General features: G+C 34.8%; 1 protein-coding gene across 6 annotated transcripts in view; it reads right to left on the bottom strand.

Moving 5' to 3' along the window:
- LOC125650140 (dual specificity tyrosine-phosphorylation-regulated kinase mbk-1-like) overlaps nucleotides 1-24,818 on the bottom strand; it is an 81,617-nt gene that overhangs the window by 14,548 nt on the left and 42,251 nt on the right. For all 6 annotated transcript variants that reach the window (XM_048878136.2, XM_048878135.2, XM_048878137.2 and 3 more), the window contains 2 exons: nucleotides 9,638-9,759; nucleotides 1,453-1,575 (listed from right to left, as the gene is read on the bottom strand). In XM_048878136.2, coding sequence (XP_048734093.2) covers nucleotides 1,453-1,575; nucleotides 9,638-9,759 — 245 coding nt within the window. The remainder of the gene's footprint in view (nucleotides 1-1,452; nucleotides 1,576-9,637; nucleotides 9,760-24,818) is intronic.

The raw sequence follows: 24,818 nt of genomic DNA, 5'->3' as shown, positions 1-24,818 counted from the left end.
TGTCTACAACTACTGTATAAACAGTGTTTTTGCCCATCTCCAAACAAAAGGTCATGGGACACAACGCTCACCTGAGTCATGTTGGCCCCTGCTGTTCTTCAAAAGTTTTTCACCTTCTTTAATCCCATGACAAATCTGACCCCCAACCTAGCCCCATGGGGTTGTGACTTAACTGAACTTCAACCACACAACATAGGGATACTTCAATATTAATATGACTATTACATGACCTTCCTGTTCTGGAGAATTTTGAGAGATTTCCCTCCCTATATTCATGTATTATGTAAAACCTTGATACCCGAATTTAGCCCCACCCCAGGGTTCATGAATTCTTTTTTGAATTTACACAACATGGGACTGATATAATTTAGTGTGACCATGCTCTTATTAAAAGATTTTTTCTTCAAATTTCCTGTATACTTTGAATCCCTATTTAAGTCCAACCCTAGTCAAATATAAATCTGCCCTACAAATGAATGTTTGCATATGAATACATCTCATCAGTGAATTTTGGTAAGTAAATTTCAAAGATCATATATAGTTACATGTATATTCCCCATGTAAACCTTGAATCCCCTATTGAGGCTCCATCCCAAGCCCAGAATTTGAAGAAACTTAAATACCGTATAACGGGTCTTTTTTGTATATCACAAACTTTGCGAAAATACTCCAAAACAATGTTATATTTTATTTGCGTAGTTCCTTTTCTTTCTTTTTTTTTTTTGGCGATTCTCCAAGTCGAATTTTAGACATACAAATTGAAAGGTTTCAATTTTGTAGTGAACAGACATAACTGTTACGCATGTTTATCACTCAACAAGTTAATAGGTGCGTGTACGGGGTGTTACATGTAAGGGCTGACACCGTTTAAGATAATTAGTACTATACCTTAGGTGGTGAGTTTATATTCACCGAGTTACTCGTAACTTGTAAGATGTGGTACACAATTGGTGTAAATTTTATTTGAATTTAAATGTATGTGAATAAAAAAATACTTGCAAAGAAAGCGAAAATTGGATTATTGCGGAAAAAAATCAACGTTTTATGGTAGGCAGTATATAAGAGAATGCTTGCATATTAATACGATTAATTATGGCTCTGCTGCTCTTGATAAGAAGACTTTTTATATCAAAAAAATTATCTATACATTGCCATGTAAAACTTTGATCCCCTATAAATATCGCGAGCAAAGTCATCATTTATGTAGCTAGCCATACTGCTACTCCTATTGATGGAAACGTATATAATAAAAAAAAAAAAAAAAAAAAAAAAACATGTGCAACAGTCTCCCTCCTGTCCAGGTAGACATAAATATACTGAGCTTTCACTGCTCCAGGAAGAGTGTTAAAAGTGTATTTTATCACCTTCTCCCCCAACTCTGCGTTAAAGATTACTTTATAAAAATGTCTACTGAAGGAGTGGATGTTGAATTAACAATCTAGTGATCTTTACCTCTTTGATGATTGGGATTTTAGAGGTTCCTGGGAAGAGGGGTATCCCAGAATACAGTTCTGCCAGGATACAACCCAGTGACCAGAGGTCAATCTCCGTACCAAACGGGATCCCAAATAGCACCTGAAAATAACAATCAAAATACAGGTTTTAATTAGTTGAATCAAAAGGCATCCCAAATAGCACCTGAAAATAACAATCAAAATACAGGTTTTAATTAGTTAAATCAAAAAGCATCCCAAAGAGCATCTGAAAATCAAAATCAAAATACAGGTTTTAATTAGTTAAATCAAAAGGGATCCCAAAGAGCATCTGAAAATAATGCAAATACAGGTTTCAATTAGTTAAATCAAAAGGGATCCCAATGAGCATCTGAAAATAACAATCCAAATACAGGTTTTAATTAGTTAAATTAAAAGGCATCCCAAAGAGCACCTGAAAATAACAATGCAAATACAGGTTTTAATTAGTTAAACCAAAAGGGATCCCAAAGAGCACTTGAAAATCAAAATCAAAACACAGGTTTCAATTAGTTAAATCAAAAGGGATCCCAAAGAGCATCTGAAAATAATGCAAATACAGGTTTTCATTAGTTAAATCAAAAGGCATCCCAAAGAGCATCTGAAAATAACAATCCAAATACAAGTTTTTTAATTAGTTAAATTAAAAGGCATCCCAAAGAGCACCTGAAAATAACAATCCAAATACAGGTTTTAATTAGTTAAACCAAAAGGGATCCCAAAGAGCACCTGAAAATCAAAATCAAAATACAGGTTTTAATTGGTTAAATCAAAAGGGATCCCAAAGAACACATGAAAATAAAAATAACAAAAGATGTTTGTAAAACACATATGCCCCCCATGGTGCAAAATTGAAAAGGGTTATAAACACACACATCATTTAATTGAGAGTAGTATCATCAATTCAAAATATTGAGAAGACAATATCTTCTTATGTCAAGAGTGGATTGACCATGTGACCTAAAAATCAATAGGGGTCATCAACTCCTGAAGATGTACCAGTGTACCAAGTTTGATGTCTGTCAACTAAAGGGTTCTCAAGATATTGAACGGACAGTATATTCCTATGTCCAATTTGACCCTTGACTTTTGACCATGTGACCTTAAAATAATTAGTAGTCATCTTCTCCTGAAGATGTACCAGTGTACCAAGTTTGATGTCTGTCAAGCAAAGGGTTCTTAAGATATTGAGCGGACAGTATATTCCTATGTACAGTTTAACCCTTGACCTTTGACCACACGACCTCAAAATCAATAGGTGTCATCTTCTCCTGAAGATGTACCAGTGTACCAAGTTTAATGTCTGTCAAGCAAAGGGTTCTCAAGATATGGAGCAGACAGTATATTCCAATGTCCAGTTTAATCCTTGACCTTTGACCATGTGATCTGAAAATCAATAGGAGTCGTCTTCTCCTGAAGACGTACCAGTGTACCACGTTTGATGTCTGCCAAGCAAAGGGTTCTCAAGATATTGAACGGACAGTATATTCCTATGTCCAGTTTGACCCTTGACCTTTAAACATGTGACCTCAAAATAAATACGGGTAATTTTCTCAAGAAGATGTACCAGTGTACCAAGTTTGATGTCTGTCAAGCGAAGGGTGAAGATGTACCAGTGTATCAAGTTTGATGTCTGTCAAGCAAAGGGTTTTCAAGATATTGAACGGACAGTATATTCCTATGTCCAGTTTGACCCTTGACCTTTGACCATGTGACCTCAAAATCAATAGGGGTCATCTTCTTCTGAAGATGTACTGGCGTACCAAGTTTGATGTCTGTCAAGCAAAGGGTTCTCTAGACATTGAATGGTCAGTATATTCCTATGCCCAGTTTGACCCTTGACCTTTGACCATATGACCTCAAAATCAATAGGGGTCATCTACTCCTTAGGATGTACCAGTGTGCCAAGTTTGATTCTTTCAAGCAAAGGGTTCTCAAGATATTGAGCGGACATTATATTCCTATGTCCAGAGTAGATTGACCCTTGACCTTTGACCTTTTGACCTGAAAAACAATAGGGATCCTCTTCTACTCATAACTAACCCACATATGAAATATCATTATCATCAAGTGAACGGTTCTCAAGATATTGAGCGGACAACACATGGTCTACAGACCGACCGACAGGTGCAAAACAATATGCCCCCTCTTTTTCAAAGGGGGGCATAATGCCCCCTCTTTTTCAAAGGGGGGCATAAAAATACAGGTTTTAATTAATTAAATCAAAAGGGATCCCAAAGAGCACCTGAAAATAAAAATAAAAATACAGGTTTTAATTGGTTAAATCAAACGGGATCCCAAAGAGCACCTGAAAATAACATCTGAAAATAACAATCAAAACACAGGCTTTAATTAGTTAAAAGTCAGATTAACCACTATCTTGATTCACTTTTACATAGATTACAAAGTAAACCAATGTAACAGACATCTCAAAAACAAATAAAAATCTAATAGTTTTATTAGGACCTTATGATTTGAATACAATTTAAAAAAGAAGAAGTAATTTCCATGCCATTTTTTTCCGTAAGGACAATCAATTTAGTGTAACAGAATGTTAGTACAGGAATTATATAACGCATCCCTAAAGCTGATTCTGTTCTTTCTAGTCAATACATTTCCGAGCTACAATCACTGAACAAAATTTCCTCCATAACAGAGTGTTGTGTTTGAGAAAATGAACTTGGAAATGTGACATCTTGTCATTTGATCTGTTTACAGAGCATTTGAATTTCATGAGATGTCCCTCTCCTCACTGTTAATTACAAGTTGGCCAATTTCATGATGAACTTACGAACTCCTCTGAGTAATGAAGTGTTGATTAAACAACTATCATGCACTATGTAAAATAATTTGCATGCTTGAAACACAATAATTACATAAATTGATCTCGGGATTGCATCAGGAGATTCCAATTTATGAACATGAGCATCAATTTTACTGGCTAGCTTCTGTAATTCAGCACAATTGGGTTAAATTTCACAAGATCAATATAATGAAATCATTTTGGAATTCTTCTTAATGACAGAAAAATCTGTTATATTGCACCAATTATGTGTTTAATCAATCATATCTTAATTTTGTAGTCAAATGTAACGTAACAATCCATTGTGCATACATAAAAGAGAACGCGGTACTAGACAGATTAATGGAGAAAATTGGGGACGTCTTCCTGTTGCTGAGTTAGAGAGTGATGGATGACCTAATGGTGTCATCGTCACAGCGATTAAGGGGGAAAACTGCGGACTCTTGGGCATTGTTTTCTGGTTGGTGCTACTAATTACCTGAAATTTAATGGCATTTTTCCAGAGTTCAGAATCTGCTATAAGGCTAGAATTTCTTCAAAAAGGAAAGTTCTGATGAGTTAATTGTCCCCATCATCCAAACAATTGATACAATTAGAATAGTGTCTGGTTACCAAAGCAATACCACACATTTACAGACTGTTGAATTTTTACTACAATTGTTCAACTAAAGCAAATGCCTCTGACAGTTTTTTGATGAATGACTTTTCTACAATAATTGTATTTCAATGCTAGTAGGGAGAGCAATCTGCAGGACAACAGTAAACTTGTTTCTGATTTCTTTTGTGTAGCTTACAATAAGTTTAAATCAAATCACACTAGTATCTCCTCATTGGTTAGGAAAGCCCCATTTACAATTTCTTTCCAGAAATTCCCAGAATGTTTCTGTTCTTCAAAATATTCCATTCAGACAATGAGTAATTCATTGCCGATTTCTCACTCTCGTTGAGTGGAAATAAGGATGAGATCATGGATCATATTAATGCAATATTGTCAACGGCAAAAGCTGGTAATTCAATTGTGTGTTCTTGGCTGTCAAATTATCAGTCGCACATGTCATCTCATTTAAAATGCTTTATCAAAGTAATCTAAAAGTCTTCACTAAATCCGAGTAGTTTTCAAGACTTCGCCATATTGCATGTCAACTCTGATTTTGAAGACAGAAACCGTTGGGGTTTTTTTTCTCGGAGATGCATCAGTAATTTTTTCTTCGTCTACAAACTGTTCATTATCAATCATTTTGAACAGATAAAACAATACTGTTAATGCTTTAATGACCAAACCCTTGTCTCTAGGGACCCAAAAATGAAACCAGCAACTGCTGATAAAAATTCTTAGGACCAGCGTTTAAGTAAGATGTCACCAACAATGATGAATTGCTCCAAGATTAAGTCATAGGAATCAATTCTTGTAAAATGTTTTTGAGGAAATTATTTCCATTTATTTGAAACCTCTGAAAGCTAAATCTCCCTTGTGGTATGTTAGTCAAGAAAGTCAAATCTGTGTTTCACTTAAAAATCCATTTCCTGGTCAATGTTAACATTCAAAGGGGTACATGTAATTTTATATGAAATCTGTCTAAGCTTTAACACAATGGGTGCGATTATAATCAGATTAGTGGAACAAACACAGGGGGAACCTCTCTGGTGGAAAATTGATTGGATGAAATTAAACAGGGTACTTCATCTCTGCTCATGAATAAAGATGTAAATACTGAATATTGTTCAAGAAATGAAAAGCAAACTGTAATAATCGACAAAGGAAAGACATATCATTCATCATCTTAATCTTTCTTTAGCACACTTAATTAATCAGATAATACCACATCAATTTCACTTACATCTATGAATGCTCTCATTGTACGCCGCTGTTAAAAAATTTCAATTCAGCAATATACAGCTGTTATGATTTCTAACCTGTACAGTGGAACCCCGTTATTACGTTCCCCCTTTATTACGTTAGTCCGCATATTACGTTGGAATTTCAAAGCACAAAACCATTTCTTAACAAACCTATATAAAATAGACCTCGTTATTACGTTGTCCTAAAATGCCGGGACTCGGTATTACGTTGTAAAAATTCCGACAAAAACGTAATAAACCCCTAATTATTCAATAGTGATTCTCAAAATAATAAGCCATTCACACCTTGACTGTCTAAGGCAGTCACCACGTAGAAATTGTACTCTATGAAATTTACTTCATTTTTCATATTTTGATAATCAAAGAAATAATTTCTCAACCACCTGCATGTTCAGCATAGTGTGATTACCTTCGCTATTAAAACTCTATTCACGGACAGCTTTGGTACTAAACAAGAAAGACAAGATTTATCGTAGCAATGTTACAACCGCTTGGGTAACTGCTTGGACATAGCTAGGTGACTAAAGGTGTTCAATAATTTTTTTAATTGAACACCTTTAGTCACCTAGCTATGTCCAAGTAGTTACCCAAGCGGTTGTAACATTGCTACGATAAATCTTGTCTTTCTTGTTTGGTACCAAAGCTGTCCGTGAATAGAGTTTTAATAGCGAAGTTGTTTGGACATGCAGCTTGGGTGTTCGTAAATCTCGTCCATACATACACCAATCTATCCGCTGATTCGTGCACGGTATTTACCTCAGTGAATATTTTAAAATCCCTTGATGCGCACGTGATTTTAGTGCCATCATTTAGTGTTATAAATGAAATTTTCGTGCATCATTATATTTTTTTAATGTGGATTACGCTTAAATTGTTCTCCGTGCATGTTTATCGTTGGTGAGAAGGGTGTAAGTGTTGGGTATCGTGTGCGTTTTGTGTCTATAGTTTTGTTGTTTTTTGGGTGGGATTTTTTTATTGTGTTGTGTATTGTGTAATTAGAGAAATTAATAAAAACGATGTTTTGTTATTTTTTTAATACGAATGTTGAATACGAACCGGAACGAGTTATTGAGAGAAATTTACATGAACGCATTGTTTTAAAGTTGAACAAAATGGCGGTCCAAACGAATGCAGAAAAAGCAACGTTTATCAAAACATCCTTATGTATCCTACACCGAAATAAAGAAAAGGGATAAGAACATGAAGAATTACGGACATTAAAGATAAGATGTAAATAACACAAAGTATCATAGTCTTTTAACAAAGAAACAGTAAAGATATATTCACACACCCCTTCACAGAGTACCAACGGACGATACACAATTTCCAAATTATACTTTTAACGGATTTCACTGGGAACATTTATTACGTTGCCCCCGGTATTACGTTATTTTATCGTGACAAAATGGAAAACGGGGTTCCACTGTAATACCATGTAATCGTAGACATGCAGAAAGCTCGTCAAGTTGCAATGAAAGGCTAAGATAACAAACAGTGATCAATCTCATAACTCCTATAAGCAAAACAAAATAAAGAGTTCGGCAAACACGGACCCCTGGATATACCAGAGATGGGATCAGGTGCCTAGGAGGAGTAAGCATCCCCTGTCGACCGGTCACACCCGCCATGAGCCCTATATCTTGATCAGGTAAACAGAGTTATCCGTAGTCAAAATCAGTGTGCCAAGAACAGCCTAACAATCAACATGAAACACATCAGACAGCATTTGACCCAATCATAGGTTGTATTGGCAAACTAGATCGTTATAACGACCATAGAATTTGCAAAATGCTGATTTTAAACGAGACTGTTGGAATCCCCGCACCATCAACTTGTTTGTCAGTAGCTTGCTTCGATTTAAAAACTGACCATACGCAGAACAAGCTCTTGCGTATCAAATCAGTTGAGAGATGTAAACACTATATTCAGGTGATAATGGAATATTGCTACATAAATATGGGAAGCTGACGATGGAGAAGTTGAAATCATCCCGTTTGTCATACAGTTGAGTTGTTAGTTTGCCGTGTGGTGTCTTTATTTCAAGTTCACTGGGATATATTGAATCAACAGATGAATGAAAATTATCATTGTTAATAGATAATACATCGTCAATAAATCTAAAAGTCAAATTAAAGGCTACAGCAAGAGATTTTTTCTTCTCACGTAGAAGTTTTTGAATAAATTCTGCTTGATAGGAATATAAAAACAGCTAAGGAGCACAATTTGTGCCCATGGGTATTCCAAAAGATTGTTGGAAGACCTGATCACCAAAGACCACGAAGACATTGTCAATGAGGAACTCCAGAATATTTTTTATTTCAACTTCAGCATACTTGTTTGCGGAATCGGAGTGGCGTTTAACAAAGTAATTTTTTTAAATGACTGATCACTAGATAGGAATATTTGCGTTTTTTTATTCCAATTTGTTGAAGAAGCAACTGTCTATGATGTGAAAAAAAATCTATTTTTTAATTTATCGTGAGGAATGGTTGTGTAAAGAGTTGAAAAGTCATATGTTTTGATGTTGATTTGAGAAAAGTTTTGTGATTTCAAGTTAACTAAAAGTTCTTTAGAATTTTTTATAATCCACATTTGATTTACACCACTTCTGGCATATGTAGTCGCACAGTATGTTTGAAGTTTCTCCTTCAAAGCTGTTAATATTTTCGTGAGGATCAAAGATAGGGGCTTGGAAGAACATTTATTGGATCCAGCAATGTATTTTTGTAAGGGTTTTTATGAAGTTTAGGAATCCAGTATAGGTACGGCAACTCATATTCATCCGACCCATTGACTGGGATATTAAATGTGTCCAAAGCTGAAGCATGGTTTTGAAGAATTTCGTCTTTTATCTTTTCCTGACATTTTTTTTAAAGCTCCGATCTTCAAGCTCACCAAATATAAACTCTTTACCTTGTACAAAGTTACAAATAAGCAATCTCATGAGCATATAAAAGGACTGAACAAATAAAATATAAAACACCCTCGACAAATGAATTATCCAACTCATTTTTATGTAACTTCTCAAGCCATGAATATTGCTGGTGATACGATACACCTACTTGGTGGTAACATGTACACATTTAAGATGGCTCACTACATCTTGAAGTTTCTCAAATCAGCAAAATATGATATAATTATGAAAGCTTTTATGATAGGTAATAAGTACATATGTCAAAAAGGCAAAAATATGTAATTTTAGATAAAAAATAATTTCAAAAATTTATTTCAAGAAATAGGAAGAGAGGACTTTGACGGATTTGAACTTTGGAACTGCGGATTTCTGACCCTATCCTTTATCCACTGAGCTACGATGATTGATAGACACAAATAATTTCACAAAACATTTTAAAAATTGGCATCTTGTATAAAGAGTATATAGTCGTGTAATGAGCTACTTTAATTTAAACACATCATGTATAGCATAATAGTCTTTCTCCTGAAATGACAGGTACAAACGAGTCATGACAGTGTCATCATACCAAGCTTACGAAATTCTTACCTCAGGAGCCCTGTATAACAACGTCTGCAGCTCAAAGTCTTTAAAGTACAGCGCCACTTCCTTGAATTTGTTGTGGATAGCATTCCCAAAGTCAATGACAGTGATAGAGGTCAGATCTGATCCTACAAGTACAAAATACAGAGGTCAGATCTGATCCTACAAGTACAAAATACAGAGGTCAGATCTGATCCTACAAGTACAAAATACAGAGGTCAGATCTGATCCTACAAGTACAAAATACAAAGGTCAGATTTGATCCTACAAGTACAAAATACAAAGGTCAGATCTGATCCTACAAGTACAAAATACAAAGGCCAGATCTGATTCTATATAAAGTACAAAAAAAAAACAGTGACAGAGGTCAGATCTGATCCTACAAGTACAGAAAAATAATAGTTTCAGATTCCACTGCATCTATTTTAAGACAATTACCAAACTAGATCCACATTTTCTCTCTACAGTGCTCCGATACTGGAGAGAGAGCGGTCACAGGTAAGGGAGGAATCTGGAATGCTCACAGGAAACCTACATAAAATCCAAGTCTGTGACCCGTGTACCCTCTCCTGTATAATCACTGCTGGTCTTCACACAGTTGAGGTGAATCTTACGATAGAATTACCCACGTTGGGCTTCACATACAATATAACATCATTAAGGACGAAGAGCACACCAGAGAAATCTGATATGGATGGAGAGATACAGTACCCGCAACATTATTCTTGACATTTCCTATCGTGTGTGTGTGTGTGTGTATCCTATCGTATCGTGCGTGTATCCTATCCCATCGTGTATCAGGTTTTCTGTATTCTATCATGTTTTGCGTTTATCGGGTCTATCGTGTATCGTGTTTCGCGTGTATCGGGTTTTCCGTTTATTGTGAAAATCATTTATCGTGTAGCTTCGGAAACTATCGGGATTGTATATTAAATCTAACGAAACAGTAAGATATTTTTCGAAAGCTTTATTCGTTTTGTTAAAGAAGCTATTTTTAGGAATCTAGAAAAGACAGTATTAAATTGAAGGAGAACATAAAGCTGTCGAGTTTAAGGCAGAAGAAGAGATATATGTCTAAGTAGTATGAAAAGTAGGCAGTGGTTTGCCGAGCAAACCAGGGACAGTAAATATGAAAGCTCCTTTATCTGAAGTTCATAAACGTTTGTTTGTCTAGAAACAATTATTTTTAATTAACACTAACAGAGAAATAGGGAGTTCGATTTGAAAGGAAAAATCGGTAAATTACATTGTTTATTACATATATTTTAATAAAGGCTCTTTTTCTTCTGATTTTTTCCACCTGTATTCTATTTATATACCAACTACTGAACTTGTGCGCGTCCGTGTATCACCAGTGTTTTGACTACAAACATTCTCAGGGACATTGTATTTCACACATTTAGAAGATTAAGTTTCTAAAGGGTGCAATGGTGTTGCATCTCCCATAAGTATACTTAACTGGGCACGAATCGGCTGTCATCGTTGGTGGGTTTTTTTTTAAATGTACAAGTACCAATAGTCGTACGGGTAGATACTGAAAATTGATGCCGGTTTTCATGATTATTTGAAAAAAAAATTATATACTAAACACAAAAATCTTTAAGCGTTTCAAAATTGTGAATTTAAAAGGTCGGGTTTTGTTTAGTTTTTCATAGTTTATTTATGTTTTATTAAGATATCAATTCAAATAGTATTACATATGTTCCAATTACTTATGACTATCAATTATCACTCATAGTGTATGAAGATTTGGTGTAATGCAGTGGATTTTTTCAAAGCGGTCATGAAAATAATTGTAATTGTTGAATGACCAGTGAACTTAGAGCTTGATCCAAAAGAACCCCTTCCTCGCTACACAAAAACTATTACTTGGTTTTATTTCACATTCAAGATAATAGACATTAGAATAAGAAAGCTACTGAAGCATGATATCACTACATTATATTACATTTAATTAATTCCCTGTGTAATTTATATATTAAACATTAAGTGACACTATAATTTTAGAATCATTGGCTGGGACAATTCATATAGATATCAAATAATGAATTAAAAACCGTATTAATAGTTTAGTTTTCTGATTTTAGTTGTGATGGCATAAAAAATTGAATTAAAAATATTTCTTTAAAAAAGTACGACCGTGGATTAAAGAAATCATATGTTTTAGGTGTATGATGAATATTGAAATCCTTCAGTATTATTATCAACATAATGTAATTACGTTGTACATGTAGGTATCAAAATTTCGTGCTGTCTAAATTGCTTCTAAATTTACAACATTTCTATCAGGTTTTCCATTTATCATGAAGATCGTTTATCAGGTTTTGCATTAATCAGGTTTATCGTGTATCCTATCGTATCATGCGTGTATCCTATCCTATCGTGCGTGTATCCTATCCTATTGTGCGTGTATCGTGTTCTATCGTTTATCATGTCAAGAATAACGTTGCGGGTACTGTATGTACATGAATGATATTTTGAAATTGGAAAGTTTCAAATTCATATTATTTAGTCAAAAAATGCAGTTTTAGTAGAAAGTAATCTGGAAAAAAATATTAAAACCCTTGCTAGACTTGAAAGCACAAACTACAGATCAGCTAAACATACTGGGCCGTTGAAGTTTGATATATGACGTCACACCGTCAGTTCCAGTTTATATTTCATCAGCAGCGCTGTAAACTGTAAACATGACAAGTCACCAACTGTTAGATTTGGAGCCGTATAGATTTGAGCTCATTCTTTCACAAGTAGAAATTAAGAAAAGACATTCAGTCAAGTCGCAGACCAGAGCAGACGGTATGTTTCTTCATACAAATGTCTCGAACCTCAACTTGTCATTATATACGCAAATGATGGATCCACAGTTTACATGTACATAGTCTTTTCTTTTCAGATGACTTGGTTGGGTCAGGAATTTTTGCAAAAAAACCCCTTTTTTCACATCTCCCCTTCGCATTAGTCTAATTAACTGCTTGACAGGAAGGCAGCAACCTCTTTATTCGCAAAATGAGACCTTGAAAATACTTCGACATAAGCGGGGTATTCGAGATTACCGTGTTCGAAATATCAGAGGTTTTTTAAATCATTTATATAGGGAAAATGGCCGGGACCAGCAGCCAAGTTCGACTGTGTATTCGAGATAAACCATATTCGAAATACAGATATTTTACTGTAGTAGGTTATGCTTAGGAATGGATACGATTGATAATAATTATTATGGATTGTTAGAATATAATTTACGCGTAATTTTCCCTCGAAACATAGCGACAAACGTGCATGTAACTGCAATTTTATTAGAATTAGATCCGCTCGCTTGTTCGCATACATATGTATGTGAGTAAGCGAGCGGATCTAACATTTAATTTTAATTAGATTGATGTAAATGTCACCTTATCGGAAGAGAAGTTAGCCGTTATAAGGGATCTTTCTTGCGTATCATGGTTGGGATTGGGATCCAGAGGAAGAACGAATTCTTCGTCTGGACCATTTATCTAAGGAACTGTCGGAAAATCCGAATGTCCTGATTGTTTTTGTAGGCCATGCGTTATGCACGAGTCACACAGACAACTTTGGTAACCAGAGTATTCTGGTGTACCGTCCAGAAAAACTAATTCAAACTGAATAAAACTTTCTGAGCAGTTTTGGAATATATACATGTAGTCATCACGGGGCGTGGGACGATGGTCGGTACATCAGCTGTACATAGCCAGAAAATTTACCGCAGTACGCAGGAACTGTAGGTTTGGCAGTCCTTCGTCGGATACCCGGAATCTGACGGAGGCAGTCAAATGTATACAAGAAAACTTAGAATAAAGAATATTCTGTCTACGTTTTCAATGGCTAACGTTCTCATTTATATAAGATAAATTTATCAAGCTTTAATTTTACATGTTTGATTCATTAGATTAATTATCAGCGTTTCGATTAACCTGCACAAGAAAAATGGCTACCATGAATTTTTCAATCTTATAAAATCGTACAGGTAATGCAGGTAACACAGATAACATCCTGTGTATTTGGGACGATATATACAAGCTAGCAGGGTTTCCTCGGGCACATGGCTTCACACCTGCCTTAAATTAGTTTCGCCCCACACTTTAACTTACCTGAGGAAAACCGACCGGTTGAAAAACTCGGCCTTTAAGTAATAAAACAGAATCACTCTTCTGTCAAATGTTAAGTAATAAAACAGAATCACTCTTCTGTCGAATGCTACAAATATGGTGTTGCAGATTTCTTATTATTTCTTCACTACCACCCGTTGTTAAGTGGTACAGCATTTCACTTCAACAAAACTTATGCAATGTGTTGTAATTAAAAAATCGCTAAAATGCATCAAAGATGCGTATGGCAGAGTTGCAGTTTGGAAAATTTTGCCCACTTGCATTCACGAAGTAAAAACATCCACGTACGTTTTAATATAGTTTATAAGTATGAAGCTTTGAATGGTTGCAATAGGTATTTAGTGTGATAATGACCTTGACCTTTGGCCTTTGGATTTCAAAAGCAACATGAATCTTGAATGTCATCAGGATTTGAAGTCTGATAAACATGCACCAGCAAGTACATGTATAAAAGAGGCAAGCTAAAAATCTACAGTATATAGTGAAAAACATACCTTGACCTTTTGACCTCAAAATAAACAGGAACCTTCCTGTTTTGGATGTGATCATGTTATGCAAGTCTCACAAAGATGCACCAAAAAGTATGAGAGTTAGAGACCGGACAAGCTAATTGTGGACGACGCCCTACTGGACACCAATCCTTCGCCAATTTAAAAGCTGAGATTTGCTACGCAATTTGGCTAAAAAGGTGACACAAAGAAAACAAATTAACCTTTCAATCAAAACAGCGATCTTCGATCATACTACAAAGCCAGTAGTCATTCAGGCCCCACATAAAAGATCTTATTTTAATCTAATACCAAGATTTGTAGTATCAATAAATACATTGTGACCTTGACCTTTGACCTTGCAACTTTCTACTTCTTCCCTGTACACTAAATATGAAGATAGCAAGATTAATAATACTAAGTTGAATCATGTGTCAATACAACCTCTCTATTTCAACCTTGACCTTAAATCTAGCTATTTCAAAAATCAAAGATGTTTTCCTCTGACCATTGTCCACTTGAAAAATACATTAGATTGAAATCATGTCACAAAATCTCATCATAACCTGACCTTGTCCTTTAACCATCTAAATTCAAATCTCTCCACATACAGTAAAATTGATAAGTTCATAGTGTGTTTTAAAATTAAAGGGAATGATAATCATTTAGTTCATTATAGACATGATCATTGTAGCTTTGTTTTACTCTTAATATGTATGTCTGTCACTAAATCACAACAATTTTAGGACATTATTTCATTGGGACCTTGAATTTTACCTCAAAAACTTTAACTGCCTTTGTAATTTTAGCTTTGCATTAAAAACTGATATTCTTGGAGACTTACCGGTAAACACAACAAGGTATGCAACTATTTAAAAACTAAATGTTGATACCAACTCACCCCATGGAATGCTTTGAAATCAGACATGATTTTTTTTATCAGATAATCAATATAAAATTTTCATAAATGTGTTGAAAAGGGCTAAATATTTGGATATTTTACACAAATGTACCACAGCCTCAGACGTAACAGAATTAGAGCCTCAAGTATTCACTAGTACTGTACACCAACTTTTATCTGCAACTTTATTTCACAATTTACCAGTGATATATGATTTGCAACAACAGATTTTCTCAACCAAGATAATCTTAAACAAACAAGAGGCCCATGGGCCACATCATTCACCTGAGTCACCTTGGCTCATATCTAGAGATTTTTCCTACATATTCGCATGTAAAACTTTGATCCCTATTGTGGTCCCAACCTACATGTACTCCCGGGGACCATGATTTTTACAAACTTTAATCTGCACTATGTCAGGAAGCTTTCATGTATACATAAACTTTTCTGGCCCAGTGATTTTTCAGAAGAAGATTTTTAATGATTTTCCCTATATATTTGTATGTAAAATTTTGACCCCCTACTTTGGCCCACCTTAGCCCTGGGGACCATGATATTTACAAACTTAAATCTGCACTATGTAAGGAAGCTTTCGTGCAAATGTAAACTTCTTTGGCCCAATGGTTCTTAAGGAGAAAAATTTTAAATATTTTTTTTCATTTATTGGTTATATAAAACTTTGATCCCCTATTGTGGACCTATCCTAGCCCCAGGGGTCATGAGTTTAACAAACTTGAATCTGCACTATGTCAGAAAGCTTTCATTTTAATCTCAGCTCATCTGGCCCAGTGGTTCTTGAAAAGAAGATTTTTAAATGACATGGCCCTTCATTTGAACAAACTTGAAAGCCCTTCACCCAAGGATGCTTTTGGCCAAGTTTGGTTATAATTGGCCCAGTGGTTCTGGAGAAGAAGTTGAAAATGTAAAAAGTTTACAGAAAGACATGGACAGACGACGGACAACAGGCAATCAGAAAAGCTCCCTTGAGCTTTCAGCTCAGGTGAGCTAATAAGGCAGACATTTAAGGGACTGCTTCATTGTGAAAAATATTTGTGACAATTAGGTTCCCGCAAATTTCTCACATGTGAACAAAAGTTGGTTTACAGTAATGTCAGTACTTACTTTTCAAGAACTGACGGAGGTACAAGATTATCAAATTCATTGATTGAATATTGTTTAACGTCCCTCTCGAGAATCTTTCATTCATATGGAGATGTCACCATTGCCGGTGAAGGACTGCAAAATTTAGGCCTATAATGCTCGGCATTTACGACCTTTGAGCAGGGAGGGATCTTTATCATGCCACACCTGCTGTGACATGGGACCTAAGTTTTTGCAGTCTCATCTGAAGGACCGCCCCCTTTAGTTGCCTCTTACGACAAGCAAAAGGTACTGAGGGCCTATTCTAACCTTGATCTCCACGGGACCAAGATTATTAACAAGAGGCTCACAGGCCTTATCGGTCACCTGAATACTAGTGAAAAAGTATCACTACTTCCATGGGCTATGAAATCTAGAAAAAATTTCCTGTTCTGAATATCTAAGCTAAATTCTAATGTTCAGCAACAGTATAAAACAAGATGTGTTCTTAAAACTTCAATGCCCTCAAAAGTGCATACACTGATGAAAGGCTTTAAAGAATAGGTGTATCAACATTAAAACATCTGCAAGTATGCATTTAGATTTTATACAGTATCAGCAAACTTACACATAAATACTATATACTAATTTTGGCCCTACCCTGGGGTCAGAACCCTTACTCTGAGGATCATCAAATTTACAATTTTGGTAAAAGACTACCTGCTCTATCCATTTAGTTTCAATTTAGTATAAATAGCACTAAAGATGTTATTCAAGTGTTTTACACATACACACTATATAACAAGTTTGGCCCTGCCCTGAGGTCAGAACCCCTACCCCGGGGATCATGAAATTTACACAAGTTTGGTAGAGGCCTTCCTGCCCTACATCACTATGCATTTAGTTTTTCTTACACATGTGCAGTTCTTGAGAAGAAGATTTTAGAAAATTTGTCATTTTTGGGCAGTTTTTGCCCCGCCCCTAGGGCCCCAGGGGTGCAGGAATCCTGAAATTTACAATTTATGTTCCCCTTGTTCCAAATATGTTTCATACCAGATTTGAAAAGAATTGGAATGATAGTTATCAAGAAGTTAAAAACATCTATTGTTTACACATTTGATAACTGACCATTTTGGCCCCACCCTGATACTAAAACGCCTACCCCTGGGACCATCAAATTTACAATTTTGGTAAAAGACTACCTGCTCTTTCTAAATATCTATTTACTTTCAATTTAGTATCAATAGCACTAAAGAAGATGTTATTTACGTATGTGTTTTACACATAAACACTATATATAACAAGTTTGGCCCACCCTGGGGGTCAGAACCCCTACCCCGGGGATCATGAAATTTACAATTTTGATAGAGGCCTTCCTGATCTACATCACTATGCATTTAGTTTTTCTTACATGTGTGTGGTTCTTGAGAAGAAGATTTTTGAAAATTGGTCAATTTTGGGCAGTTTTTGCCCTGTCCCTAGGGCCCCAGGGGTGCTGGAGTCCTGAAATTTACAATTTATGTCCCCCTTGTCCCAATGATGCTTCATACCAAATTTAAAAAGAATTGGACTGGTAGTTATTAAGAAGAAGTTAAAAATGTTCAATTGTTAACGCACGATGGACGACGGACGAAAACCAATTGCAATAGGTCACCTGAGTTTAGATAGGTAAAGCCACCAGCTCTTTGTATTTTTAAGTTGTTTTTTTTTTACAACTCAACTTTTTCCCAGGCAGTGATCCTTATTTAGCACTTTCACTGCATTTATCCCACCATAATTCAAACAAACTAGACAGTTCTTCCTAACAAGTGTTGTACAAGGAAACACATTAGTGAGTGAATCTTGACCATAAATATGACTGATCTCTCTCAATCATTTTATAATGTAACTAAATACTTTGAATCACATATGTCAATTCCTTCAATTAATTTCAATTACAATTACATAGATTTTTACGATTGTAATGGATTACTTCAATTATTTTTGAGTAATTTAATACTCTTCAATTATAAACATGATCTTCTAACACATCACACTTAAACATGGGAGCAAGTGTGTTATAATGTACAATAGAGTTTTACAAAATGACTTGTATTAATTAATTTTATCAATCATCATATCTAGATCTCTATCCCCCCCCCCCCTCCCTGAGATGCTATCTGCTAGCATTTGGCTTGAAGGGCACACACAACATTTCTCAATAATATGTAATTCTTCATGAAATTTCAAGTATTGAACAATTCACTTGCATCCTATCTTGTTTCTAAAAAAAAAAAAAAAATTTGGTATGTTTTAAAATTAGAATATTTGGATAGTTCCTGGTTGTGGCAAGTAAAAATGTGAAGTTGACTCGTCACATATTTCAATTTTGGCAAAGAAGGGGAGAAAAATCAAAATATTAATATTTGCATAATCAGAAATTGAACTCATGACCCTTGCATTAGATTACTAGTTAGGTGGTCTAACAACTAAATTAAATAGGCCACTATACAATATGTATAGTAAACCTATATCGGAAATCATTAAAGAACTCTTCATATCAAGGAGACAAAAAAATAGTTTTTTTTTAAAAATACAGAAATGTTGCATGTGACCTTGAAATTTCAGAAACAACAATTTTTTTCTCTATACACTGGAACACACGGTTATCTTCAAGTCAAATTAAATGCCTTCAAATGTTTTCTTGGACCATAATTCTCGATTAGAAATTCACATTTTTGCTAAACATCCCTGGGCCGTGTATCTAAACCCTTTAATCAATGTTTACATGTAATTAAATTAGGATGTAATGCCTATCTGGGATAAACCATACAAGTGTTTTGGGTGTTATTATCTTCTGAAGAATAAGTTTCCAAAATATTAAGATTCCCATTTCATGCACTGAAGGAAATATGAAGATGAATTGGTATGTCCACAGCATTTAGAGTTTTGTAGACATTTTAAGAAACATCATAAGGCCAATTCAACTTAATTGATAGATTATCATCCCCCACCCCCCACCCCTCAAAAATTGTCCAGCCCCGAATTTTTTTATTTTGTGAAACTTGCGATTTCCAGAAAATTTTCATGTGCGACTGGTATTTACACTTCTTGTTTACATTTCCGGTATAGCAACGTAAAAAGCGTGTGAAGAAAATAGATATGGTTTTCTTAATTTTTCACGTTCTTCCGGAAATTAAAGCTTAACCTGGAGTTTGTCTGTGAAAGCATAGATTGATATCCATCTGACATTACTGTGAATTTACAGTAAGTGTGAACGACTCAGCTTCTCAAGTTCATTCGAGGTCTCGGATAGTTGGTTTCAAAACAAATCTATCAATGTTGACGCATCAAGGAAAGAACAATCACTGCGATTGGACCAATATCTAAAGGGGCGGGAATAAAAATAATTTTAGATGGTCACACGTGTCTTTACACTGGCGTGTCATTACATAATCTTTTAGCAGATGGAAGAGACTGCGAAAAGGGAAAACCAATACCAACTAAAACAATGACGTTGATTTTAAAATTACATGCCGAGGGTTTATTTTATGGTAAAATCAGTAAGAAATTAGGCGTCGCAAAGGCCACGTTATAAAATTGTCAATCATGGGAACTCTTGCACCAAAAATGTCGCCAACGAAGCTCACACCGGCAATGCTCACACCGGATGTACTTTTGTTAATCGAGTATGAAATTAAAAAGAAATCAAGTGTATATTAATAGAGAAATCAGACAAAATTTATTAAGAAGAAATATTTGTACCCCTGACAATGTACCAAAGGTGTCTTTAATTTGTAGAACTGCGAGAAATTTTTAGGGAAATGACTTTCAAGAAACTGCAAAGAAAATCCAAGAGAAGCATATTTCGTCTGAACACAGGGACTCGTCACGAAATATTTGTCTTTTTAAAATTTGACATCGTCTATTCTATATTTACAAATAAATGTAAATATAGAATAGAGAGGGTCAATTCGTGACGAACCCCTGTGGTCTGAACACGAACGAAGTGTTGAAAATTTCTTTGCTACTGATTTTATTGCAATTTAGGCCGAGTCAGTTATATATATATATATAGAGAGAGAGAGAGAGAGAGAGAGAGAGAGAGAGAGAGAGAGAGAGAGAGAGAGACTCTAAACGCTTTGTTGAAATATTTCGACCGGGTTACCGGTCTTCTTCAGTCGTGTTTTCGTGAAGAAGACCGGTAACACGGTCGAAATATTTCAACAAAGTGTTTAGAGTTTTTTCTGTATTTTACTTCCAAAAAAGAGACTTTATATATATATATATATATATATATATATAGACGAAGCGAGTGTCGCGTTCGTACAACGGGTAATCGAAATCATGGACATACCATAGGAACTTGAAATTTTATCAATAAAGTTAATAAAATGTACTTGATTGACCATAGCTCAAGGCTTGGTCAATCAAGTACATTTTATTAACTTTATTGATAAAATTTCAAACTCCTATGGACATACAGTTAGGGGTGGACCAGTGATATAGGTTCAAAAGTACACCAGTATCGCAACATTAACAATCGACCTTTGCTGTGGTTTATTATGACGTTATAGAATGCTAACGAAATGCTGAATTTCTTTAATAATGTGTTACATGTACAGGAGAGGGGTGGTTTGGGGAATTTAGTTTTTGCTAGAATTCACAGAACTTGTCGTTCATTCAATTAACAGTATCTAGCGATGGTTACTTCCGAATTTCTTACGAAAATGTGGGTATATATAACAGTAAAAGACATCAAAGCATGCCATGTGTTGAAAATAAATGTTTTCTTGAAGTAGAATACCTAATGATCTTATTACTTAATCTGACAAATTATTTTAGGGGCAAGATCAAATGTTCAATGTTAGAGAAAACTGAGTTCGCATAGTTCTCACCAAGACCCCCCCCCCCCCCCCCAATACAAAACTAAATATGAAGTATGTTGAAACTAATCGATTAACAAGTAAAACAAATGAAAGTGTACATTGAAACTATTAAGCGTTTATTAAAATGTATTATTATGTGGTTTTAAAGTCAGTTGTCTTTTTTTCCCACTAACGTGTAATCGATGTCGGATGACAGAAACTTAAGAGTTTTTACCCCCTCTTCCCCCTAACTATTTGAATTTAGAAATTTTTCCGACATGATCTTTTCCAATGCTTTGCAAGATTTCGAAAATATCCTCTGAGAGATTTATTTTAAAATAACGATATGGAAACTGCGAATGTGAAAGAGACAATAAAACAAAAGCATTGTTCTTAAACGGACAAAATCGCCTATAGAAACATGTACTGAAATTTCTGATCACTTAAAACTGACAAGTATCTACAGGATTTTAAGGGAGTAACCTTTCAATTTTTATTGGGATATAGAGGCAACTGCGGATTCTGCCTTTTCCCGCAGCATTTTCGATCCCGTCTTTTTCTTTTCTTTTCAATATTCAGCACTATTTGAATTCTGGGATATTGCTATCCTGCCTTTTCTTTACATATCGGAGCTCGCCTTTTTCACCCTGTATTCCCCCTCCCATACCTATAGATACTGCGATGGATTATAAGTATAACACGGTTATTCCTGTTTAAAAGATAAAATTTATAAGGTATCTGATAAAAGTTATATCTTCTAAAGTTTACGAGATATCTTGTATCTTTTATAAGACAACTTATATTTTTTTCTTTATAAGATATCCCATCACTCTTATACATGCAGATATCTAGTATATATAAGATAAACTTTACAAGACATTTTATTAACGTAATCTCAAATCTCCGTTGTCAAATCAAAACCGATATTGAATCTCACGCTACGTACGGTGCAATTTATACTGAAATCAAATAGTGAAACTTACACATGTTAGGCACGAGATAATATAATGCCAAATACTTGGGACCGCCTACCTATAATTTAACCGACCTATCAAAAGCGCTCTTTAAAATCACTCGGGGACTTTCCAAATGAACTACCTGAAGCATGTCATGTACTTGCCGATATGTCTCGTTCACACTTACTGTAAATCCACAGTAAATGATGCACTTCTGTTGACAAAACTTGTTTGTCATTAAATTGATGAATATTTTTCTCAGAAAATATAAATTTAAAAAAAATAAAATCCTCCCACCCACCTCATACTTTTTGGTAACCCTGGATGATAATCTACTAATTAAGTTGAATTGGCCTAATAGGGAATGATGAATACATATTGATAAAACTATTGAGTTCAGAAAATTTAAGGATTTCTGTGGAGATTGGTTTATTTCTTAAAAGTATGGAGCAAAGACGTTATCAAAGTGAATATTTGTGAATTCATAATAATTTTTTTTACTTTCAGTGAGATTAGGACTTGTAATTAAAAAGTAATTGCAATTACATGTGTTTAAATACATTCAAATACTTGTAATTGAAAAGAAATCAATTCCACATAAAGCCAATTTACTTGTAATTGAAAAAAATCCCCTTCCAAACACAGTCAGTTACATTGAAATAACTAATTAATTACAGCTAATTCTGACTTAAATTACCCCCTTCCCTGACTGCTTGTAATTCTCAAAATGTCCAAACACAATTACAGATGCATCATTGCAGGGCCTTAATCACACAGATTTTCAGGATTGGGACTCTTAAAAGTGGGGGAATAGTGACATTTACGGGGAAAATTGGAATTTCATTTTATTAGTGAGAAACCATTAACAGATTTAATAACTTATTCTGTAAACTGCATAATAAGTAAATCACACATGAAATGTAATAGATTGAAGAAAATTAAATGTAACAAGAGTACCGCCAACAGTACAATATAATACGCCCGTGAAAAGCTAATATAGGGTGTTTTTCTTGCACCATGATTTGTAGAACTTGTCTTCAAGAAGTATCAACAATCATCAGGGTGTGATATACTTTCTAATTTGCATCATAAAAACAGACAAATCATGTACTGTCTATTTACATTTGGCATAAGGTGTATGTGTACCAAGTTTGACGGTCCTAGCCTCAACAGTTCAGTTTGTATACTGCCTACAAGTTTCCTCCTCAGAAATACGGCCTTGACCTTTGACCTTAAAAAACAAATGGCTTCCTCCACTTGGCATGTGGAGCGTATGTGTACTGATTTTAACAGTACTAGCCCCAATAGTTCAGTTTGTATTCTGCCTACAAGGTTACCTATTAACTGATATTACAACCTTGACCTTGAAAAATAAGCATCTTCACCTCATCATAGAGATCAAATGTACCAAGTTGCAATATCCTGGAGCTTATGGTTTGGTCTGTATCCTGCCTATAAGGTTTTCCTACTAAGTGATACTATCTATGTCCGTGTAACCTTGAAAAACAATACGAATCTTCCTTTCACCATGGTGATGGAGCTTACGATCCAGTTTGTATCCTGCCTATGAGGTTTTCCTACTACGTAATACTACGACCTTGACCTTTGACTTATGACCTTCAAAAACAAAATAAGCATCTTTCTCTCATCATCTAGGGATTTTTTAATCTTCTCTACCCGGGCCTTTAAAAAAAAATTCCGGCACACATCTGTGTCGGTATACTTTCAATGATGTCAAGGTTTAGAGCACTGCTAATCAACTGTTTTCTTACTTTGGCAAATTTTAATTTTCTATCCAAGAATTTTTTATATTGTTTTCTCTCTATCGGGATTTTTAACAGGCTGAATAAAACAAAACCTCAGAGAATACAGATATTGTTTACATTGCATGTTTTTTGACAGGTGTGCAGCCTCCAATCATGGATGCAGTCATCTTTAATGTACGTAAATTGACAAATCAAGTGTTTATGGGAAAACATCGCTAGCAAAAAACTGACAGCATTTATTTGATTGTCTTAATGAAAGGTCCTGCGGACATGAACTTCTATTGGGTTACTTCAAATCCTTGTGTAGCTATCTATGTAAGCGGATCAGAGGATCTGATTTTAATCAGATTGGGTTTATCACATCACAGCAAAATATAATTTTCTATTTGAGCTTTAAAAGATCATTTGTCGAATGAAACCCACCAATAAATTCTTTTTTTAAAAGAAAACAATTTAAAGTTTTTTGTTTTGTATATTATTTCATTGAAGAAATGCAGAAAAGTTTGTGGCAATAGTCCTCAATATTCCCAGGAGTAAATAAAATTTTCTAAAACATAATGATTTTTCAACACATGCCCATTATAATCATGAAAACAAAAAATGCTGCCTCCTTGGTGTCTAGAAAGAAGATTTTCTAAGATATAATGCATATTTATAGAGGTTCACATCTTGACATTTGGAGTAATGTCAATTTTTTGAAAAGTGTATTTTTTATTTCTACGTTGAAGGAGAATTAGGAAATTCAAAAGAAAAACTGGGGTTGCAATGCTTGTTATTGAACTACAGTGTTCTAAACAGGACCTTTTTGCACTTAAAATTTATTCGTCTGTTAGTGTCAACACAATATAAGCAACAGAAATCAATCATCGCATAAAATAGATACATAATCATGTCTTCTAACAATACAGATAAAACAAGAGGTACTGTGAGCAATACTCACTAAGAATACCCCCCGCTTACCCCAATCTCCCAAAGGGTGTTGGTAATAGGTATAAACTACCTCTTTTCTGAGTGTAAAAAACAAA

This window comes from Ostrea edulis, chromosome 5 (genome assembly GCF_947568905.1).
Source record: "Ostrea edulis chromosome 5, xbOstEdul1.1, whole genome shotgun sequence".
In the NCBI taxonomy this organism is placed as follows: Eukaryota; Metazoa; Mollusca; class Bivalvia; order Ostreida; family Ostreidae; genus Ostrea; species Ostrea edulis.
The sequence above is the reverse complement of the archived record's forward strand: the minus strand, read 5'-3'. Positions and strand labels throughout refer to the sequence as shown.